General features: G+C 65.0%; 2 protein-coding genes across 9 annotated transcripts in view; both read left to right on the top strand.

The window, feature by feature from the left end:
* Positions 1-1403, top strand: part of LOC120390158 (guanylate-binding protein 1-like) — a 33070-nt gene extending 31667 nt beyond the window's left edge. For 7 of the 8 annotated variants that reach the window (XM_039512517.1, XM_039512515.1, XM_039512516.1 and 4 more), the window contains one exon: positions 257-1403. In XM_039512517.1, coding sequence (XP_039368451.1) covers positions 257-376 — 120 coding nt within the window. In that variant the 3' untranslated portion in view covers positions 377-1403. The remainder of the gene's footprint in view (positions 1-256) is intronic. The other variant, XM_039512518.1, reaches the window with a different exon arrangement.
* A 4315-nt stretch (positions 1404-5718) lies between these two features.
* On the top strand, positions 5719-17743 carry LOC120390460 (guanylate-binding protein 1-like). Its single transcript, XM_039513156.1, has 11 exons — positions 5719-5987; positions 7158-7361; positions 7575-7702; positions 10162-10271; positions 10686-10888; positions 11409-11651; positions 12945-13225; positions 15080-15292; positions 15779-15881; positions 15991-16184; positions 16809-17743. Exons 2-11 carry the CDS (start codon positions 7175-7177, stop codon positions 17022-17024), a joined length of 1878 nt encoding a protein of 625 aa, XP_039369090.1. The 5' UTR covers positions 5719-5987; positions 7158-7174; the 3' UTR covers positions 17025-17743.
* Positions 17744-18111: the final 368 nt, after the last annotated feature.

The following is an 18111-nucleotide window of genomic DNA, read 5'->3' as shown; positions in this document are numbered from 1 at the left end:
TAGAGCGGAGGGGCTGGGAGCCCAGGACTCCTGGGTTCTCTCACTGGCTTGGGCAGGAGTCAGCGGAGTCTGGTGGGTTAGAGCCGGGGGGGCTGGGAGCCAGGACTCCTGGGTTCTCTCCTGGCTCTGGGAGGGGGGTGGGGTGGGGTCTGGTGGTTAGAGCGGGGAGGGGAGGTGGGAGCCAGGACCCCTGGCCCCCCGCTCCAGAGCCCACAGCTCTGTGTCGGTGGCACTAACCCTCGGCTCTGTCCCCCAGGAGCAGGAGCGGCTGCTGCGCGAGGGGCTCCATGGGGAGGTGGCGCAGTTGCAGCAGCAGATGCAGAACCTGAGGAAGGAGATGAGCCGGCCCCCGCGCTCCCGCTGCGTCGTCTGCTGAGAACAGAGAGCCAGAGGCCTCGGGGAGCAGGGCTGGGCTGGCTCCCCTCCCACCAGCCTGTCTGAGATGTGGGGGTGCTGGCCAGAGCCAACCACTAGGGTCCTGGTCCGTTTGCGGGTGACTTCGCACTGAGTGATGCTTGTTGTTTACTGAGATTTGATACTGGAAAGCTGTACACACTGGTGTATTATTGTAGGGTCTCTCATAAACACTGCACCTGCTGCTTGCCCTGGAGTGCTACTGTGGGGTCTCTTAGGTATTGGGCCCTACCAAATTCACAGGCCGTTTTGATCACAGCCAGAGGCTTTTAAAATTGGTCAGTTTCACGTTTTTAGCTGTTTACATCTGAAATTTGCTGGCAGTGCTGTGAGCCTGGGGGTCCCGAGCCGGGGCACCTGGAGGTGGGTCTGATCTTCCCGAGAGTGGCCACGCAGGGGAAGAAGTCCTGTCCCACCCCAGCCAATGCGGGAATTCCAGCGGGAGCCCCCCAGCTGGGCGTGCCCAGTAGCACGGGGGAGATCAGGGCTATTGCACGGTCCGGGACTTGTGTTTCAGGGCTGTGAAGTTGGTAGGGCCCTGCTTATGTAATCTGCTGCTGCTGCTGCTGGTGCATGCCCTGGTGTGTTATTGTAGGGTCTCTTGTAACCCTGCTGGTGCTACATGCAGTGCTGTGTTATTGTAGGGTCTCTTGTAAACCCTGGCCCTGGCGTGTGCCCAGACGTGTTATTGTAGGGTCTCTGCTATGTTACCAGATTGGCTTGTTACTTTGGGGTAGGCTCATTTATTCGAGTTACTCTTCTGGGGGGGGTTCTGTCATTCTGCCAATGTGCTGCTTGTGTCACGGGTGTTCTCGTACGGAGCTGGGCTGCTCCCTGCTGCAAGGGCCCTCCCCATGGAGCTGTTCCCAGGGCTGCGTCCCTCCAGCCCCAGAACCAGACAGAGCAGGGCTGCCCAGAGGATTCGGGGGCCTGGGGCACAGCAATTTGGGGGGCCCCTTCCATAAGAAAAAGTTGCAATGCTATAGAAAACTGTATTCTCCTGGGGGCCTGGGGAAATTGCCCCATTTGCCCCCCCCCCCTCTGGGCGGCTGTGACACACACCCACACACCCACCCCCCTCTGAGAGGACCGGGTTCATCAGCACTCCCAAGCTGACCCCTTCTATGCCCCAGGTTCAGCACGTCCCTGGCCCCACGTTCCCGTTCCCAGTTCTGGCAATAACCCCCTTGAGGAGCAAACCCCACAGGAGTTTGGGGCGCTGCAGGGAGCTTTAGCTTAGGTCTGAGGAGGAAACCAAAAAACACCCGCAAGGAGGGGAGAGCGCGAGAGAAGCAACCAGCTGAATCATGACAATAATGTATTGCCAGGTAATGAGGGAGCCAAGCAAAGCGAACGGTGCTGATATTAACTCTAACTTAGAGTTGCTGATAAAAGTCAGGTCTGGAAACCTGTCCCTGCTCCCACGAGTCAGGGCCCGAAGCTGCACCGAGCGACGAGCGAGAGCTGGGTTCTCACCGCTCCGTGAAGCTGGAATCGGTCGGGGGTCCCGGTGATCGTGGTAGCTGAGCCAGGCCGAGCCGCCAGCACGATCGGTCAGGAGAAGGTGCAGTCCCCCTGGCACTGATGCAGAGTTTGGGTCCACGCATCAGAGCCCTTCCCGGAGCCCGGCTCGGGGGTTTGGAGGGAAAGGACACAGGCTGAAGGGAGACACTCGCTTTGTTTATGGGTAGACAGTGGAGATACCAGAGTTGTTTTGTTCAGGCTGCAGGTGGCAGCTGCTCATTCCTGGCCATGGGCCATGTGCCTGCCAGGGAGCTCACAGTGCAATTAAGCAGCCTCACTAGTTTGGATCCCAATAAAGGATTTATAACTAGACCTGGTCTGATAACTGCTGAGCTGGGGGGTGCAGGCGGGTTCATTGACGTCTGGCGCAGAGATCCCCCATCATGCACTGCTTCCCTGCCTCTCTGCTCCCAGAGTTCAGTGCGGCTCCTGCCTGGGAGTCTCTGTTCTCCAGTCTGTAGCTAAGGGAGATGCCTCCTTGTCCCATCTTTGATGTAGATCAGGCTGGGGAGGTCCCTTAATCCCGTCCCCTTGTCCCCGGGGTCCAGGTGTGTCTCCCCCCCCGTCACTGCTCTCTGCAAGGCCTTTCGCTGGTGGGGTTTGGTTCAAGCAGAGGCTGGGGGGGGGGTCCTTCATGAGTCAGACGGGCTGGGTACAGCGCCCCGGTTCCCCAAGGACACAGAGCTGATGGGACCTCCTGGCTCCGGGGAAGGCGGAGGATGGGCTGGGGAGGCAGCTTGGCAGAGTCACACACCCCCCCCCGCCTCCGACTCCTGAGGCCTGGGGGGTGGCAGGCTGGGATGGGGGGTGGCGACCTCAGGTGATTTCTCCCTTCAGTGACTTCCTGGACAACAAGGCCCCCCTCCCCCCATCAGCCCAGCACAGAGTGGGCTCGGGGAGGGGAGTGGGGTCTGGTGGTTAGAGCGGGGGGGGGGCTCCAGGATGCCTGGGCTCTATCCCCATCTCCTGTACTGTCGTCCTGTGTGACTTGGGGCTAGTCACGTCACAGTCCAGTGCCTCAGTTTCCCCCGCCGCTCGGGGCTGCGAGGACGAAACCCTTGTTTAGCCGGTGCGGAGCGGCTGGTGCTATCGCCGCACGTGGTGTTCACACGGGATCTGCAGCAAACGGCTCCGACTCCCCTTTGTGCCCCTGTGACCGTGTAAATGCGCCCAGCTCCCAGGGCTCCACCCTGCCGGGGCGGTACAAGGGCCTCCGGGTGCCCGAGAGCTCAGGGAGTGGGGGGAGCGGCGAGCTGACTCCTGGGTACAGCTGGGGTCTGCTCCCATAGCTGGTGGTCGAGCTGGAGCAGGGCTTTTAGAGGCTCGAGTGAGAGAGCCCCAGTCCCGTCCCCAGCAGAGCCTCTCCCGGGGCGAGGCCGCCGCCCGTCAGACTGCAGGGATGGGGGTCCCCCCCCCGGTGATCTGCATTCACCTCCTGTGCCAGCTGCCCCAGAGGCATCGGGGGGTGGGGGCAGCGCGACTCTCTCATTCCTCTCGTCCTTGAACCAAACCTACCGGGGATGGAGCTGAGCCGCCGGGAGCTCCTGGCGGAAGGCGGCCGGCAGCCGGAGCCCCGGGGAGAAAGGGGAAGGGTCGGGTTCGGCCCGTTTTCCAGCTGGTAAATTCACGTGGGTCCCAGCATCAGGCGCGGTGCGTGGGAGGCCGCGGATCAGGACTGGAGCAGTCGCACGTCTCAACACCCGGGCACGGGGCCCCGCGAGCCCTAGCGCAGCCGGCGGAGCGAGCTCGGCTGTTCCCTCCCGCTCAGGCGCTCTGGAGCGCGGCGGGCGGGTTCCCCTGGCTCGGCTCCGGGGCTGGGTTGCCCTGCCCAGAGCCGGCAGGACCTGGGGACCCGGAGACCCGGCTCAGGAGTCGCAGCCGGTTCTGGCCAGTGGGAGGACAATGGGCTGTGGGGAGAGGACCCCGGTGACCTGACCAGCCAGCTCTAGCCAGAGGGGCCAGAGGGGGGCTGAGAGCAGAGGAGACCCAGGCCTGCCTGTTTACAACCCAGTTTCCCAGGAGAGAAGCCAATGGACAGAGGGGCCTGGGGCCGGGGATATTGGAGGCCCAGCTGGGAGCAGGGGGGCTCGGGGCTGGAGGGGGGAGCAGGCAGAGCCCCCCTGGCTGCAGGGGGACTGGGATGTGCTGGGCTGAGGGAGGCCAGGCCTGAGGCCGGAGAGTTTCCTGTGCTGGGTTCAACTCTCAATAAACCTCCTGTGTTACGCTGGGGGAGAGTCGCTCCGGGCTAGAGAACAGGGTGGGGGGGGGGGATCGTCCCCTTGGGGGTGAGGAGGCCCCAGGGGGCCCAGAGCGAGGGGACTCCCTGGGGGGCCCACAGCAGAGACAGACGTGCTGAGGCTCCGGGAGGTGGAGGGGCCTGACCCCAGGAGAGAGTGGCCCCCCCGAGAGGGGCTGTCGCCCTGAAAGGGGCACCCCCCCCACGGACCGCACGGGGCCTCGCGTGGGCCCGACCTGTGAGTCTGTGACAATTGTAGAGACCTCAGTCACCCCCCCAGGTATCTCTTTGCCAAGCTGACCAGCCCCCGTCTTTTCAAGCTCTCCCCGGGGGGAGCCGGCTCCCACCTCCGAATAGTGTTATGGCACCTCTCGGCCCCTCCTCCAGTTCTCACGGATCTTTTTGGAGCTGGGCGCCCACAGCTGCCCGCAGTGCTCAGGGGTGGCCTGGGTGGCCCCCGGCCAGCAGCATGTGAGTGAGTCCGATTATCGCCCCCGCGCCGCCGGCCCCTCCCGGCCGGTTCCTGTTCAGGCTGCGGCTGCACGTGGAACGGATGTTTTCAGAGACTGTCCAGGCCAATGAGCCGCGTGTGGCAGAGTCAGGTGGAAACCGAAAGCAGCCGGAGCCTTTCCTAGCAGGAGGCTGATTCCGGGAAACCCGGGGGTGGGGGTGGGAGAGAGGGTTGAGTCTCGCCGAGCTGGTGACCCCGGCTGACTCTGCAGCCACCCAGCTGGTGGGGACGACCGGAGCCCATGGGGCCTGCGTCTCCGTCCTGGGGGGTGTAACCCCGGGTTTGCCACACCGGTTCTCCAGGCGCAGAGGCAGATGCTGGTAGTACAGGGGCCATGACACACAGCACAGTGGTCTGAAGTGCATCTAGCAGGCGGCCTTGCTGCAAAGCCTCCTGCTGCCCCCTTGCTTAGAGGGCAGAGTGTGCTGGGCATGGGTGCTGGGTCCAAGCTCAGCTACAGGCACTGCCTCATCCCCCCGTGCCTCAGTTTCCCTCCTCGCAGCTCACTCCCTGCCGCCCGGCGCCCCCTACTGACTCCCACCCCTCTCCCTGCCCCCCAGCGCCCCCTACTGACCCTCTGCCCTGCTCCCTGCTGCCCAGCACCCCTGAGGACTGCATTGAGGCCAGCCCTTACTGTGAGCCTTGTGGAGGTGGGCTGGGAGCCAGGACTCCTGGGTTCTCTCCCGGCTCTGGGAGGGGAGTGGGGGCTGGTGGTTAGAGCAGGGGGGGCTGGGAGCCAGGACTCCTGGGTTCTCTCCCGGCTTTGGGAGGAGTGGGGCTGGTGGTTAGAGCAGGGGGGGGGGGCTGGGAGCCAGGACTCCTGGGTTCTCTCCCGGGGGAGTGGGGGCTGGTGGTTAGAGCAGGGGGGGCTGGGAGCCAGGACTCCTGGGTTCTCTCCCGGCTTTGGGAGGGGAGTGGGGGCTGGTGGTTAGAGCGGGGGGGGGGGGCTGGGAGCCAGGACTCCTGGGTTCTCTCCCCGCCTCTGGGAAGGGAGGGGACCCAGAGCAGGGGGTTTCCCCGGGTCAGATTGGCTGAGATGGGGGTTCGCCCCCCCGCAGTGCGGGGCGGGGGGCACCTGGAGGCTGTAGCCGGTGCTGTGGGGCCGGTCCCGGGGTGGGCGAGGGGCGGCGCCGCCAGGGGGTCGGGCTGGATCCCGGGTCCCTGAATCAAAGCGGTGAAACCGGCCCCACCCGCTGCTTTCGGTTTCCATCGGACTCGCTCCGTTTCGTGGCTCGGCTCGGAGCCGCCCAGCGCCGCGGGAGGGAGACCGCGGACCCCGAGCGGACCCCGCGGCCCGGGCAGGTGGGTCCCGTCCCGGCTGCTCCCCTGGGCGGCCCCCGGGGGCTCGGATCCAGGGGGTCAGGGCAGGGGCAGCCGGGCCGGGCGGGGCAGCCCTGGGCAGCGGGCGCCTGGGGCCTCGCCGGGGCGCGGGAGCTGCCCACGGGGGGCTGGTCCCAGTCGAGCCGGGCTGGCCTGGGTGGAGTTTGGGGGGGGGGGATAGCGGGCTCCCCCCCAGCCTCGGGGAGCCGGAGCGAGGGGCCGGGAGCTGCTCCCGGCTGCGCCCCTGGGCCGGGTCTGGGCGCGCCGGGGGCGCCGGGCGTTACGCGGAGCCAGGGGCCGGTTCACGCGGAGTGTGGCCGGTTCACGCGTGGGCTGCAGGGGGCGGAGCAGGCCCAGTGTCTGTCCGGGAGGGGACCCACAGGACACGCGGTGGCTCGAGTTTCCCCGGGGCCAGGAGGCGTTTGGCCCAGGCCCCCCAGACTGTCCCTCACCTGGGAGGAGACGGGGGTTACTAGGAGACCGGGAAGGGGGACAAGGAAGTGATTGAAGGGGGGACAACAGCGGGTCACCCCGACCGGGGAACTGCCAGGCTGGGGAGTCGCTAGTTGAGCCCCTCACGGCTCCGTCTGGGACCAGCCGGATTTACCGGGTTCATTACAGCCCTTGTGGGGGGGGGGGTTGCGGCTGGCCCAGGGGGGAGGCATTGGCAGGGCGGGGGAGGACCGGAATATCCCACCCGGTGACCTGGGCGACCCTGTAAACTGGAGTCACAGAAACGGGACGAGATTTCACCGGGCGAAGCGCCAGGTCCTGCGTCCAGGGACTAACGAGCGGAGGTGAAAGTGGGTCGATGCGGCCAGGACGCAAACCCAACCCATCGTGGGCGAGGAAAAGGGGCAGCTGCCCCTGGGCCCGGCGATTTTAAAGGGCCCGGGGCTCCCGCCTGCTGCTGCAGTGGCCAGGAGCCTTCGGCCCTTCAAATCACCGCCAGAGCCCCGGGGGCACCGGCTGGGGGTCTGCAGCGATGCCCAGGAGCGCCAGGGCTTGTCTGCCCCGGGGTGAGCTGCAGCGGGCGACGCTGGGGTCCGTACGCTGCACTGGGCGGGGGAAGGGTCTCCCGCAGTTTGGGGGGCCCGGCTCTGTGTCTCATTCGCCCCCCCGCGCTGACCCTCCCCGCTCCGTGTCCTGCAGGCCGCCCCCCCAGCGTGATGGAGATCCCCATGCCGGCCCCCATCTGCCTGATGGAGAACAGCCCGGCGGGGGAGCTGCGGGTGCAGCAGGAGGCGCTGCAGGTGCTGGCGGACATCTCCCAGCCCGTGGTGGTGGTGGCCATTGCCGGGCTGTACCGCACCGGCAAGTCCTACCTCATGAACCAACTGGCCAGCAAGAGAACGGGTGAGAGACGTGAGCCCGGCCCCCGGGCGCCAGGACTCCTGGGTTCTCTCCCTGGTGCTGGCAGGGGAGTGGGGTCTAGTGGTCCGGGGGGGGGGCAGGACTCCTGGGTTCGCTCCCTGGTGCTGGCAGGAGAGTGGGGCCTAGTGGTCGGGGGGCAGGACTCCTGGGTCTCCTCGCTCTGCGTCTGTCCCAGCTCCGTCCCTCTCTCCCCAGGGTTCTCGCTGGGCTCCACCATCCAGTCGCACACCAAGGGCATCTGGATGTGGTGCCTGCCCCACCCCCGCCGGGCCGGCCACACCCTGGTGCTGCTGGACACCGAGGGGCTGGGCGACGTGGAGAAGGTGAGTGGGGGGGGGGGGGGCAGTGTGTGAGAATCAGCCAATTTGCAGAGCAGGAGGGAACGCCCCTCGCAGTTCCCAGGGGCTTCTGGGAGTTGTAGTTCAGGGCAAGGCATGCTGGGAAAGGGGATGGGGTATTTAAGGAGCTCCCGCTGCTAAGGGCCAGACTCAGCGAGCCCCATGTAGGGGAAGGAGGGGCTGTCTGATGTGGGGTGACGCCCTCTGAAGGGGGCAGTGCCAACGCCGGGAGGGCTGGGGATGCGGTGGCAGGGCTGGGATGGGAGGCCCAGGGGCGTGGCTGGAAACACTTGTGCCCGGGGAGACCTGTTGAAATATTGAAAATGTTCCTTGTCCCGCATCATGATGAAAAGTCAAACTGGGGAGTAAATGTCAGGGCTTGAAAATCGGAAACGTGTCCTGGGTCCAGGTCACACAGAAAACTTGAATAATTTTCAGACGTTTCATTTTGATTGTCCACTTTTTTCCTCTTTCTTAACTTGGTACAAATTTACCAAAACATTGGCAACGAGACGTCATTTTACCTTGACAAATGCAAAGTTTCTGTTTAGACAAACAGCCAGTCGGGCCGTTTCTACAATTCTGAAACTTTTTTCCCACTAATTTTTCAAGTTGGGAAATTTGCCTTAAGTGACCCTGTTTCGCTAGTGATTTTGGTATCAACAATTCAACGTTCTCCTGTGACAATTTCCCGACTCGCTGTAGGGATGGAGGGCAGGGCTGGCATTCCGGAAAGCCGGGTTCGAATCCCTGCTTCACAGACCCCCGGTGTGAGCTTGGACTCAGTTTCCCCACCCGCCTGCCAGAGGGAGTGTGATGGTAAATACATTCACTCTGGAGGGGGGCTCAGACACGGCTGATAAGATGGAAGGGCCGGTAACGCCAGCCAGCAAAAGGCAAAGTAAAGTTGGGACCCGAAAAATGTACGAGAGCAGCTGCAAACGCCGCGCCCTGCAGTGGGGGCTGCTGCAGCTGAACCCATGGGGCAGGGAGGTGTCGCCTTCCCAAAGCTTTAATGCAGCCACGTGGGTTGGAAACTTACTTCAGTAAGAGGGGAGCAATGAGAGCTCCCGCCCCCTCCCGTGCCTCCGGGAGCTGGGGATTTCACAGGGAAATACCCCAGCCCCAAAGAGTGACTCTCGGTGACGATGGTGCCTGTGGGAGCCAGCTGAGGTCACTCAATCAGGGTGAACGGCAAACAGACCGGGGCAGACAAACCCCAACGCTGGTGGATATTCCAGTATTTAGAGTTACCGAAACAGCTTCTGTGTTACCGCCCTGGTCACTCAAAATTCCTAACAACGCAGTTCCCTTGAAGTGCCCAGCCTCAGGCCCCCATCCCGGTCCCCACGTCAGAACAGGATGATTTCTGACACTCTTATTGCGTCAAATAGAAGAAAAGTTTCTTCTGATCCCAAAGGACCAGCCACGCACCCAGGTCAATATACAACTTAGATCTTACCCCAAAATCCTCCTTGTGAACTAAACTAAAACGTATTAGAAAGAAAAGGGAGCGAGTGTTGGTTCAAAGAGCCATGTCCAGACCGACGGGAGTTCAGTTCCTGAGGTTCAGACACAGCAGAGAGGAGCCTGCAGTTGCCAAAAGTCCTTTTAGAAACAGTCCAGAGGTTACAGTCCAATGTCCGTCCTCAGGGGGACTCCAGCCGGTGCCTGGGGATCTCAGTCCTTGTGGCTCAGGCTTCCCCCGCGTGAAACCTTCAGCAGCTCGGCGACAAACAGGGTCAGGTCCCAAGGCTCTTTGTACGTCTCCAGCAGCCTCCTGACCAGGGGGAAGAACAGACTTTTGATCTAGCTCCTTGTTTTCCCGACATCCTGGTCGTTAACTCGAGGGCATTTGCCCAGTAAGCAGCTCAGAGACCGTTTACCACGGACTTTAAAGAGACCTAAACAAAGCTGCTGCTTCAGGGTTCTCCTCAAGGCGCCTTCCCCTTTGATCTCTGCAGCAGGAGCGCCGGGGACGGCCAGGAACTGTCTGGTTCCACGGTTGGCAGCTAACAGAGAGCAGGAAACGTGTCGAGCTCATAATTACCTCCAGTTTCTAACAATCCACGTTTGCACGTGGAAGTTCCATCCTCGCTGGCATTGAATGGGCCTCGTGATCATTTGCACACGGGCCTCACCTGCCTCTCCAGGTTGCTCTGGCCTGCGGGATGCTTAACCCGCTCCGGCTGTGGGCCAGACGTCAATGAGAGGTTATATTATAGTCAGATAACGTCACACTCGCCGAGCTCTGGGAACGGGAATTCACTGTGGCCTGGGCTGGGACTCTGGAGAGCTGGGGGCTGATCCCCTGGCCAACCCTCCCCCGTGCCTCAGTTTCCCCATCTGTGCCATGGGGCTGGCGATCCCGCCGTGCTCTGTGACGGGCTGTGAGCTCTGCGGCTGGGACGCACTCAGGATGGTGATGGTGGGTGTCGTTCCAGGGTGACGGGAAGAACGACACGTGGATCTTCGCGCTGGCCGTGCTGCTCAGCAGCACCCTGGTCTGTAACAGCATGGGCACCATCAACCAGCAGGCCATGGACCAGCTGCAGTATCCTTGCCTGGGGGCTGGGGCTGGGAGGCCGGGTCTGGGGGTTTGGGGGGCCCCATGTCCCCAGGGAAGGGCCCCATGGTTCCCTCCAAATGCTTCACCCCCAGTGAAATTGTGACCCTCAGTGCAGGGTATGTGCCACGGCCCCCTCTAATGGCTGCTCCGCATGGTGGGTAACAACCCACTACTACCACCAGCTGGCAGAGTCACAGCTTCAGCTCCAGTGCTGCAGGGGGCTGCTCTGGACCCTGGGAGTGGTGGGTTCGATCCCTGCTTCTTAGGGTTGTGATGGAATATCCTTCCCTTCCCCTGGTCCATTCTGAGCCCCCGTCGCAGGTGGGTGCGGGGGCTCTGAGGGATCAGGACCCCCCTTGCAGGGGGCACCACATCTCCGGTTCCTTAGCCGGCCCCCAGCTACGTGACGGAGCTGACGGAGCGCATCAAGGTGAAGGCGGCAGGCGAGGGCGGCCGGCAGGAGGGGGAGGATTCGGCCGAGTTTGTGCGGTTCTTCCCGGCCTTCGTGTGGGCCGTGCGGGATTTCACGCTGCAGCTGGAGCTGGACGGGCGGGAGATCACCGAGGACGAGTACCTGGAGAACGCCCTGAAACTAAAGCCAGGTAGGGGAGCGGTGCCGGCCCGGTGCAGCTCTAAGGGGCACTGGGATGCAGGGGGTGTCGGGGGTGGCTCTCCCCTGGCTGTCAGGGCTGGCCCCAGGGTGGCACTAGGGGGCGCTGTGCTGCTGCGGGGGTGGGGGCTCTCCCCTGGCTGTCAGGGCTGGCCCCTGGGTGGCACTAGGGGGCGCTGTGCTGCTGGGGGTGGGGGTGGGGCTCTCCCCTGGCTGTCAGGGCTGGCCCCAGGGTGGCACTAGGGGGTGCTGTGCTTGCAGAGGGGGTGACTTTTGCTCGAGACACAGACCCCAGCCGTTGACACCTCGCGGGGGTTACTGGTCCCTGGGTGTTGGGGTGTTTGCTGTCCCGGTCACGTTTCATCTTGGATGGTTCCCTGGCTCCCCTCAATCCCCTGTGGATATCGGGGTCTCTTCCCCCAGGGGAATCTGTCCAACAGCCGCCGTGCTGCCCCCCAGAAGCAGCCGCATGTCGGCACAGGGCTGCTGCCCAGCTCCCGTCTCCTCCCCAGGCAGCAGCCAGCGAGCCCAGCTCTACAACCTGCCCCGCGAGTGCATCCGCCAGTTCTTCCCGGCCCGGAAATGCTTCGTCTTCGTCCAGCCGGCCAGCAGGAGGGACCTGCCCCGGCTGGAGGAGCTGCGGGAGGCCGAGCTGGAGCCCGAGTTCCGGGAGCAGGTGGCCCGGTTCTGCCACCACGTCTGGGAGACGTCGAAGCCCAAGACCGTCCCAGGCGGCCACGTGGTGACTGGGGCCAGTGAGTGTCGGGAGCCCTTGGGCCGGGGGACACTGGGGCAAATGGGGCTCGTGGGGTGCTGGGCGGGTGAACCGAGCTGGGAGGGGTCCCCTGTGGCCAGCGCTGCAGCCTGCGCCCAGCTCTGGGGTGCGCGGTTAGAAGGGCCGCTGGAAAATTGTCGAGGGGTGGAACAAAGCCGCAGAAACGGGCCAGGTTGGGGGAGCCCAACAGAGCAGATCTGGTCAGTGGATCCCAGGGGAGATGGGGAGCAGGGTGGGTGTGTCTCCCCGGGGAGGGACGCCTGGGTCCCAAGGGGGCAATGGTAGGGCCCTATCAATTGCCCAACCGTGAAAAATGTGTCCCGGACGGTGAAATCTGCCCTTCCCCGTGAAATCTGCTGTCCCCTTGTGCCCAGGAGCACCCAGCAAAGGGGCCCCGAGCTCCGGCTGGGCAGGGGGGACAGGACTTGTGCATCTGCACAGCTGCTCGCAGGGGGGAGGAGGGGGAGATCAGACCCACGTCCACCTCCAGGAACCCCCTGCGGCTGCTGCCTTCAGAGTCCAGCTCTGAGCCCCGCACTGGCCTGGTTTGGGTCAGGACCCCCCGGTTACAATGAAATTCCAGATTTAATCATCTGAAAAGGGGCAATTTGCCAATTTTCAAATCCTGTGGCTGGGAAATTGCCCATAACGGGCTGTGAATTCGGTAGGGCCCTGAGCCATTTCTCTGCAGGGCCCCGCGCCTGGGGGTGCAGACGGACGCGTCCCACGAGAAACGAGGCACCAACGGCTCATGCAGAGGGGGGATTAGGCTGCGTCCAGGGCGGGGGGGGGCACATCCCAGGCTCCGTCTGTCATGCAGGGAGGGGCAGGGAGCAGGTGGAGTCGTGGAGAGTGTGGGAGGGACTGGGTCAGGACCCTACTCCTGCTCCCCTTTGGCCACCCCGGCGCTGCCCCTGCCCCCTCCGGCCGCGCCGGGCCCCCGGGCGCTGCCCCGGCCCCCCCGGCCGCGCCGGGCCCCCCGGCGCTGCCCCGACCCCCTCCGGCCGCGCCGGGCCCCCTGGCGCTGCCCCTGCCCCTCCGGCCGTGCCGGGCCCCCTGGCGCTGACCCTGCCCCTCCGGCAGTGCTGGGGAACCTGGCGCTGACCCTGCCCCTCCGGCCGCGCCGGGCCCCCTGGCGCTGACCCTGCCCCTCCGGCCGTGCCGGGCCCCCTGGCGCTGACCCTGCCCCTCCGGCAGTGCTGGGCCCCCTGGCGCTGACCCTGCCCCTCCGGCCGCGCTGGGCCCCCTGGCGCTGACCCTGCCCCTCCGGCAGTGCTGGGGAACCTGGCGGTGACCTACGTGGACGCCATCCGCAGCGGGGCGGTGCCCTGCATGGAGAGCGCGGTGCTGGCCCTGGCGCAGATCGAGAACTCGGCGGCGGTGGGGGAGGCCGTGGCTGCCTACGAGGAGCAGCTGGGGCGGCGGGCGGCGCTGCCCACGGAGAGCGTGCAGGAGCTGCTGGAGCTGCACGCCCAGTGCGAGCGGGAGGCGCTGCGGGCGTTCATGGCGCGCGCCTTCAAGGACGACGAGCGCCGCTTCCAAGGGGAGCTCATGGTACGGCCCCTCGCACGGCCCCGGGGTTATGGGATCGCTGCCCCCCTGCGGGATGGGCGGGACTGGGGCTCCCCTGCACCCTGACCCCCTTCCCTGGGGGATCTCCCAGCCCTGGTGTGATGGGTTCCCCCCCGGGGAGCCACCCAGAACTGGGGTACCCCAGAGCCCCCTGACCCACCAGCCTGGGCTCCCTCTCACCCTGTGCTGCTGCGACCAGCTGCAAAACCCTCCAGCTGCACTTCCACCAGCATCACCCGGGTCGGGGCACAGCCAGCTGCAGTTACCCGCAGGCTCCTGACCAGCCCCTGCACGGGCAGGCGACTCCCAGCTCCTCAGGCCACACCCCCCCCCCGAGTATAAACCCAATTTTTTCCCATCTTGCACTGTACAATGAAAGTGCCTCAAATTCGCCCCCTCCGTCAATGTGGAGAGGAAAAGGCAGCAGCCCTTTGCCCCGAGCGCTGGTTCCCGCACACTCCACTCCAGCTCGCTGGGTTAGATAAAGCAAAAAGGTTTTAACTACAAAAGATCAATTGTAAGTGATTGGACGGGCCAGCAAAGCGACTGCCCAGCAAATGCACCAAACCGCAAACTCCGTTAATGCCCTGACTGGACTGGGTGTGAACTCGCAGATTCTCACCCTAAGGGACGGTACGAGGCGGCTGCAGATCCTTACGGGACGAGCGGCACCTGCTCAGCTTGGAACCCGCGGCTGTTCCGTGCCCAGGCCAGGAACCCCTCAGCTGGGGCCAGCACCTCCCCCGCCAGGCTTTGTTCCTCGGCTGTTTCCAGGCGTCTCTTTGGGTGGGGAGTGAAGGACCCCGGATGGCGTCACTCCCCGGCCTTACCCAGCACTAGCGCCTGGCGGGAACCTTTGTTCCCAAGCTTGGGTCCCAGCCCGGGCTGTGGGGAAATACTGACACCCCAAGCTGGGGGCTGGAGTCCTGTGGGCTCATCACATGTCCCTGTAGAGCCATGGCAGCGTCACTCGCAGGCCGGGGGGGGTGGTTCCCAGGAAGGCCCCCCAGGTAGGAGATAAGCTTCTCCTGAGGCCCAGTGTCGTTTCCTAATGGCCCTGAATAGGCCCGTCCCCACCCGCTCTCTCGCCTGAAAGCGTCTTGCCCAGGGGCGTTCCCCAGGCGGGAGCACACCTGGTCGGGATTCGTCACCTCACCTACAGAAACGCTCCAGGCACACGCCTGGGATCTCGGTGTGCAGCAAATCCTCTCCTGTCCCGGGACCCTGCAGGTGCCTGACCTTGCAGAAAATGCACCACAGTGACGCCAGACTCGTGTCACCATCACCCCACTGAACACTCTGGGGGCCGTGTCCCACGCGGCCCTGCTCAGCTGGGGACCCGAGATGCCAGGCCAAGGGGACCCGGCCCAATCTCCCGCCCTGGGCGCATGTGGATCGGCTCACAGGCCTGCCCCATTCAGGCCCTGTCGTGGCTTGTACCCCCACCCCGTCTGCACCCTCCCGGCTCACGCCTGCCCCGTCTGCACCCCCCCGGCTCACGCCCGCCCCGTCTGCACCCCCCGGCTCACGCCCGCCCCGTTTGCACCCCCCCAGATCATGCCCACCCCGTCTGCACCCCCCCCAGCTCATGCCTGCCCCATCTGCACCCCCCTTCCGGCTCACACCCGCCCCATCTGCACTCCCGGCTCACACCTGCCCCATCTGCACCCCCGTCCGGCTCACACCCACCCGTCTGCACCCTCCCCGGCTCACGCCCGCCCTGTCTGCACCCCCCCAGTTCACGCCCACCCTGTCTGCACCCCCCCTGGCTCACGCCCACCCTGTCTGCACCCCGACCCTGGCTCACGTCTGCCTTATCTGAACCCAACCTGGCAGCACCGCCTGGAGGAGCAGAAGCAGGAGCTCTTCCGCCGGAACGATCAGGCGTCCTCGGACCGCTGCTGGGCCGCCCTGCTGGAGCTGTCGGACGAGCTGGAGGACCGGATCTGCCAGGGGGTCTATTCGGTGCCCGGGGGCTACCAGCGCTTCCTGGACGACCGGCAGCGCATGGTGGAGAGATACCGGCAGGTGCCGGGGAAGGGAGTAAAGGTAGGAGAGGGCTGGTGCCCGGCTCTGTGGGTCTTTGTGCCCCCTCGTGCAACCCGGGAAGCCCTGCTGGGAACCAGGCATCAGCTTCCCCATGGGCAGTTCCTGGCTCCTCCCCAGAGCGGGGCAGCCTACCCCACCCTCAGCCCTCCCGCCTGCCAGCCTGCCGGGGGGACCTGCTTCCCGCGGCCCCTCCACCCTCGGCCGCGCTGCTGGGGGGGTGCGGATAGTGCCTGGGTGATGAGGCCGTTTGTCCTGTTACAAACTGGGTTCAGCCCCCAGCTCATGCGGAGCCGGTGTCGAGTGGGAACCAAATGCTGAGTCTGGAGCTGGCGCCCCCTGGAGGGGAAAGGCCCCGTGTCCCAGACCCCGTCCCGCTGAGCCAGCCCGTCCCATTACTCTCCGGTGCCGCGATCCAGACTCCCGACCCGGATCCGGCCCCGCGTGACAAACCCCCCTGACCCTGTGGATCCCACTCTCCACCCCCAGGCCGAGGAGGTGCTGCAGGAGTTCCTCCAGGCCAAGGAGGCCGTGGCCCAGTCCATCCTGCAGACGGACGAGGCCCTGACGGAGAAGGAGAAGGAGATGGCAGGTACCACCCGGGGGACGTCGCATCGCTGGGGCAGGGGAGAGGGTGCCTGGGCTGCAGCCTGGCGGGCAGAGTCACTCCCCGTGCTGACCCAGCTCTCTCCCCGTGCCAGCCCAGCGAGCCCGGGCCGAGGCGGCCGAGCGGGAGCAGCAGGTCCTGAAGCAGAAGGAGGCTGAGCTGCAGCAGAAGCTGGAGGACCAGGAACGCAGCTACCAGGAGAACCTGCGGCAGCTGGAGACGAAGCTGGAGGACGAGAGGAAGAAGCTGCTGGAGGAGCAGGGCAAGATGCTGGATCAGAAACTGAAGGTACCGGGGGGGCCGCGGGCGCTTGGTGCTGCGGGGGATGGATGGGCAGACCCGTCGCGGTCGACCCTGGCCCCGTGCTTTGGGGGGGCCCCACGCTCCAGGGGGCTGTGGGGCCTGGGTGGCGCAGGGGCTGGTAGCAGCTCAGCTCTGCCCCATTTTGACGGCTCCCGGCAGTGATTGGGAGAGGAGGGGGCAGGGAGGGGGCAGGAAGATGTGGGGTGGGGCTGGGGTGGGAGGTGTGTTCGGACCCTGCACCCATCTAGGGACGGTCCTTCGGATGGGCACAGCCTGGGGAAGGGTGCCCCTGCCACTGGCCTCTGCCCGCCCAGGGGTGGGACTCCCGTCCGTGGGGCAGCCGGGATGCTGGCAAATGGCAGGCAGGGGCGGGATACCAGGCTAGATGGGCTCATGGGGTGGATCCCCCCGAGATGGGATTACTGGGGGGCGCAGTGTGGGGAGCGGCGTGTGCACACACACTGCAGGGCTCATCCCTTCCAGCAGGGGGCGGCAGGGACACACACACTGGCCCCCCATCCCCCCAGGCCAGCCCCACGCTGTTCCCGTGTCCTCTCCCTGCCTGTGGGGCAGGCTGGGGATCCCCCTCACGCTCTCGCTACCCCCCAGGAGCAGGAGGCCCTGCTGAGGGAGGGGTTCCGGGAGGAGGCCAGACGCCTGGAGAGCCAGATCCGGCACCTGCAGCAGCAGAACGAGGAGATCCGGAAGCCGTCGTGGATCCAAACGGCGTTGGGGGTGCTGACTGACGTGGCCACCCTCATGCTCCCCGGCTTCGTCGGCAAGGCCGCTGGGGTCGTCACCAACTTCTTCCGGCGCCTGTTCTGATGGGGTCCCCGGCCGCCCACTCGCCTCTGCACCCCAGCGCCCGTTCACCTGTGGAACCCCCTGCCACAGGACGCTCTGCCGGCGAGCAGCTTAGGAATGTCCAGCAAAGACTCCCAACCTCCTTGCTTCCTGGCCAGGGCTGGCCCCCCACTGGATTCAAACATGGCCTCATTCCAGACCCACCAGCCTGCTGGGGCTCAGCTCTGCCCCCTAAGCAGAGGGCAGCAGGATTCTTTGCAGTGAGGCCTTCCTGTGGGTGCACTCGGAACTGCTGTGCTGTGTGTCATGGCCCCTGTACTGCCAACAGCTGCCTCCATGTCTGGAAACCCGGCATGGCAAACACAGGGTTAAACATCCCCTGTATCAGGATAGAGACACAGGCCGCAAGGGCTCTGACCTGCTCCCCCTGCACCTGCGGGATCATCCCCACCAGCTGGGCGGCTGCAGGCTCAGCCGGGGTCACCAGCTCGGAGAGATTTGCAGTGATGCCGACTCTCATGAGTCTGTCGTGAGTCTCATGATAATTATCCTTTCCCTTAAAGCCCCAGCTCCTGGAGTCAGGTGGCTCTGGGATGGTTTCAGCCTTAAAGAAAAAGGACATTTCTAGCCCTCATGTCTGTGGAGAAAGCTTCAAAATGCTGGTTACAGATCCCAGCCTCTGCTGCTCTGACCTGCTAGACCCCACTCCCCTCCCAGACCTGGGGAAAGAACTCAGGAGTCCTGCCTCCCAGCCCCCCCCGCTCTAACCACTAGACCCCCCACCCCACCCAGAGCCGGGGAGAGAACCCAGGAGTCCTGGCTCCCAGCCCCCCCGGCTCTAACCACTAGACCCCACTCCCCTCCCAGAGCCAGAGAGAGAACCCAGGAGTTTTAGCTCCCAGCTCCCCTGCTCTAACCACTAGACCCCACTCCCCTCCCAGAGCCAGAGAGAGAACCCAGGAGTTGTGGCTCCCAGCTCCCCTGCTCTAACCACTAGGCCCCGCTCCCCTCCCAGAACTGGGGAGAGAACCCAGGCGTCCTGGGTCCCTGCCCCCCCCCCCCGCTTTAACCGCTAGACCTCACTCCCCTCCCAGAGCCGGGGAGAGAA

This window comes from Mauremys reevesii, linkage group 24, assembly GCF_016161935.1.
Source record: "Mauremys reevesii isolate NIE-2019 linkage group 24, ASM1616193v1, whole genome shotgun sequence".
NCBI classification, from domain to species: Eukaryota; Metazoa; Chordata; order Testudines; family Geoemydidae; genus Mauremys; species Mauremys reevesii.
Note: the sequence above shows the minus strand (reverse complement) of the source record. Positions and strands in the feature narration are given on the sequence as shown.

Coding starts and splice junctions, on each gene's coding strand:
- LOC120390460 (XM_039513156.1), top strand. CDS start 7,175: ATGGAGATCCCCATGCCGGCCCCCATCTGCCTGATGGAGAACAGCCCG. Junction 11,652..12,944: donor CCACGTGGTGACTGGGGCCA/GTGAGTGTCGGG, acceptor CCCCTCCGGCAG/TGCTGGGGAACCTGGCGGTG. Junction 15,293..15,778: donor TGCCGGGGAAGGGAGTAAAG/GTAGGAGAGGGC, acceptor CTCCACCCCCAG/GCCGAGGAGGTGCTGCAGGA.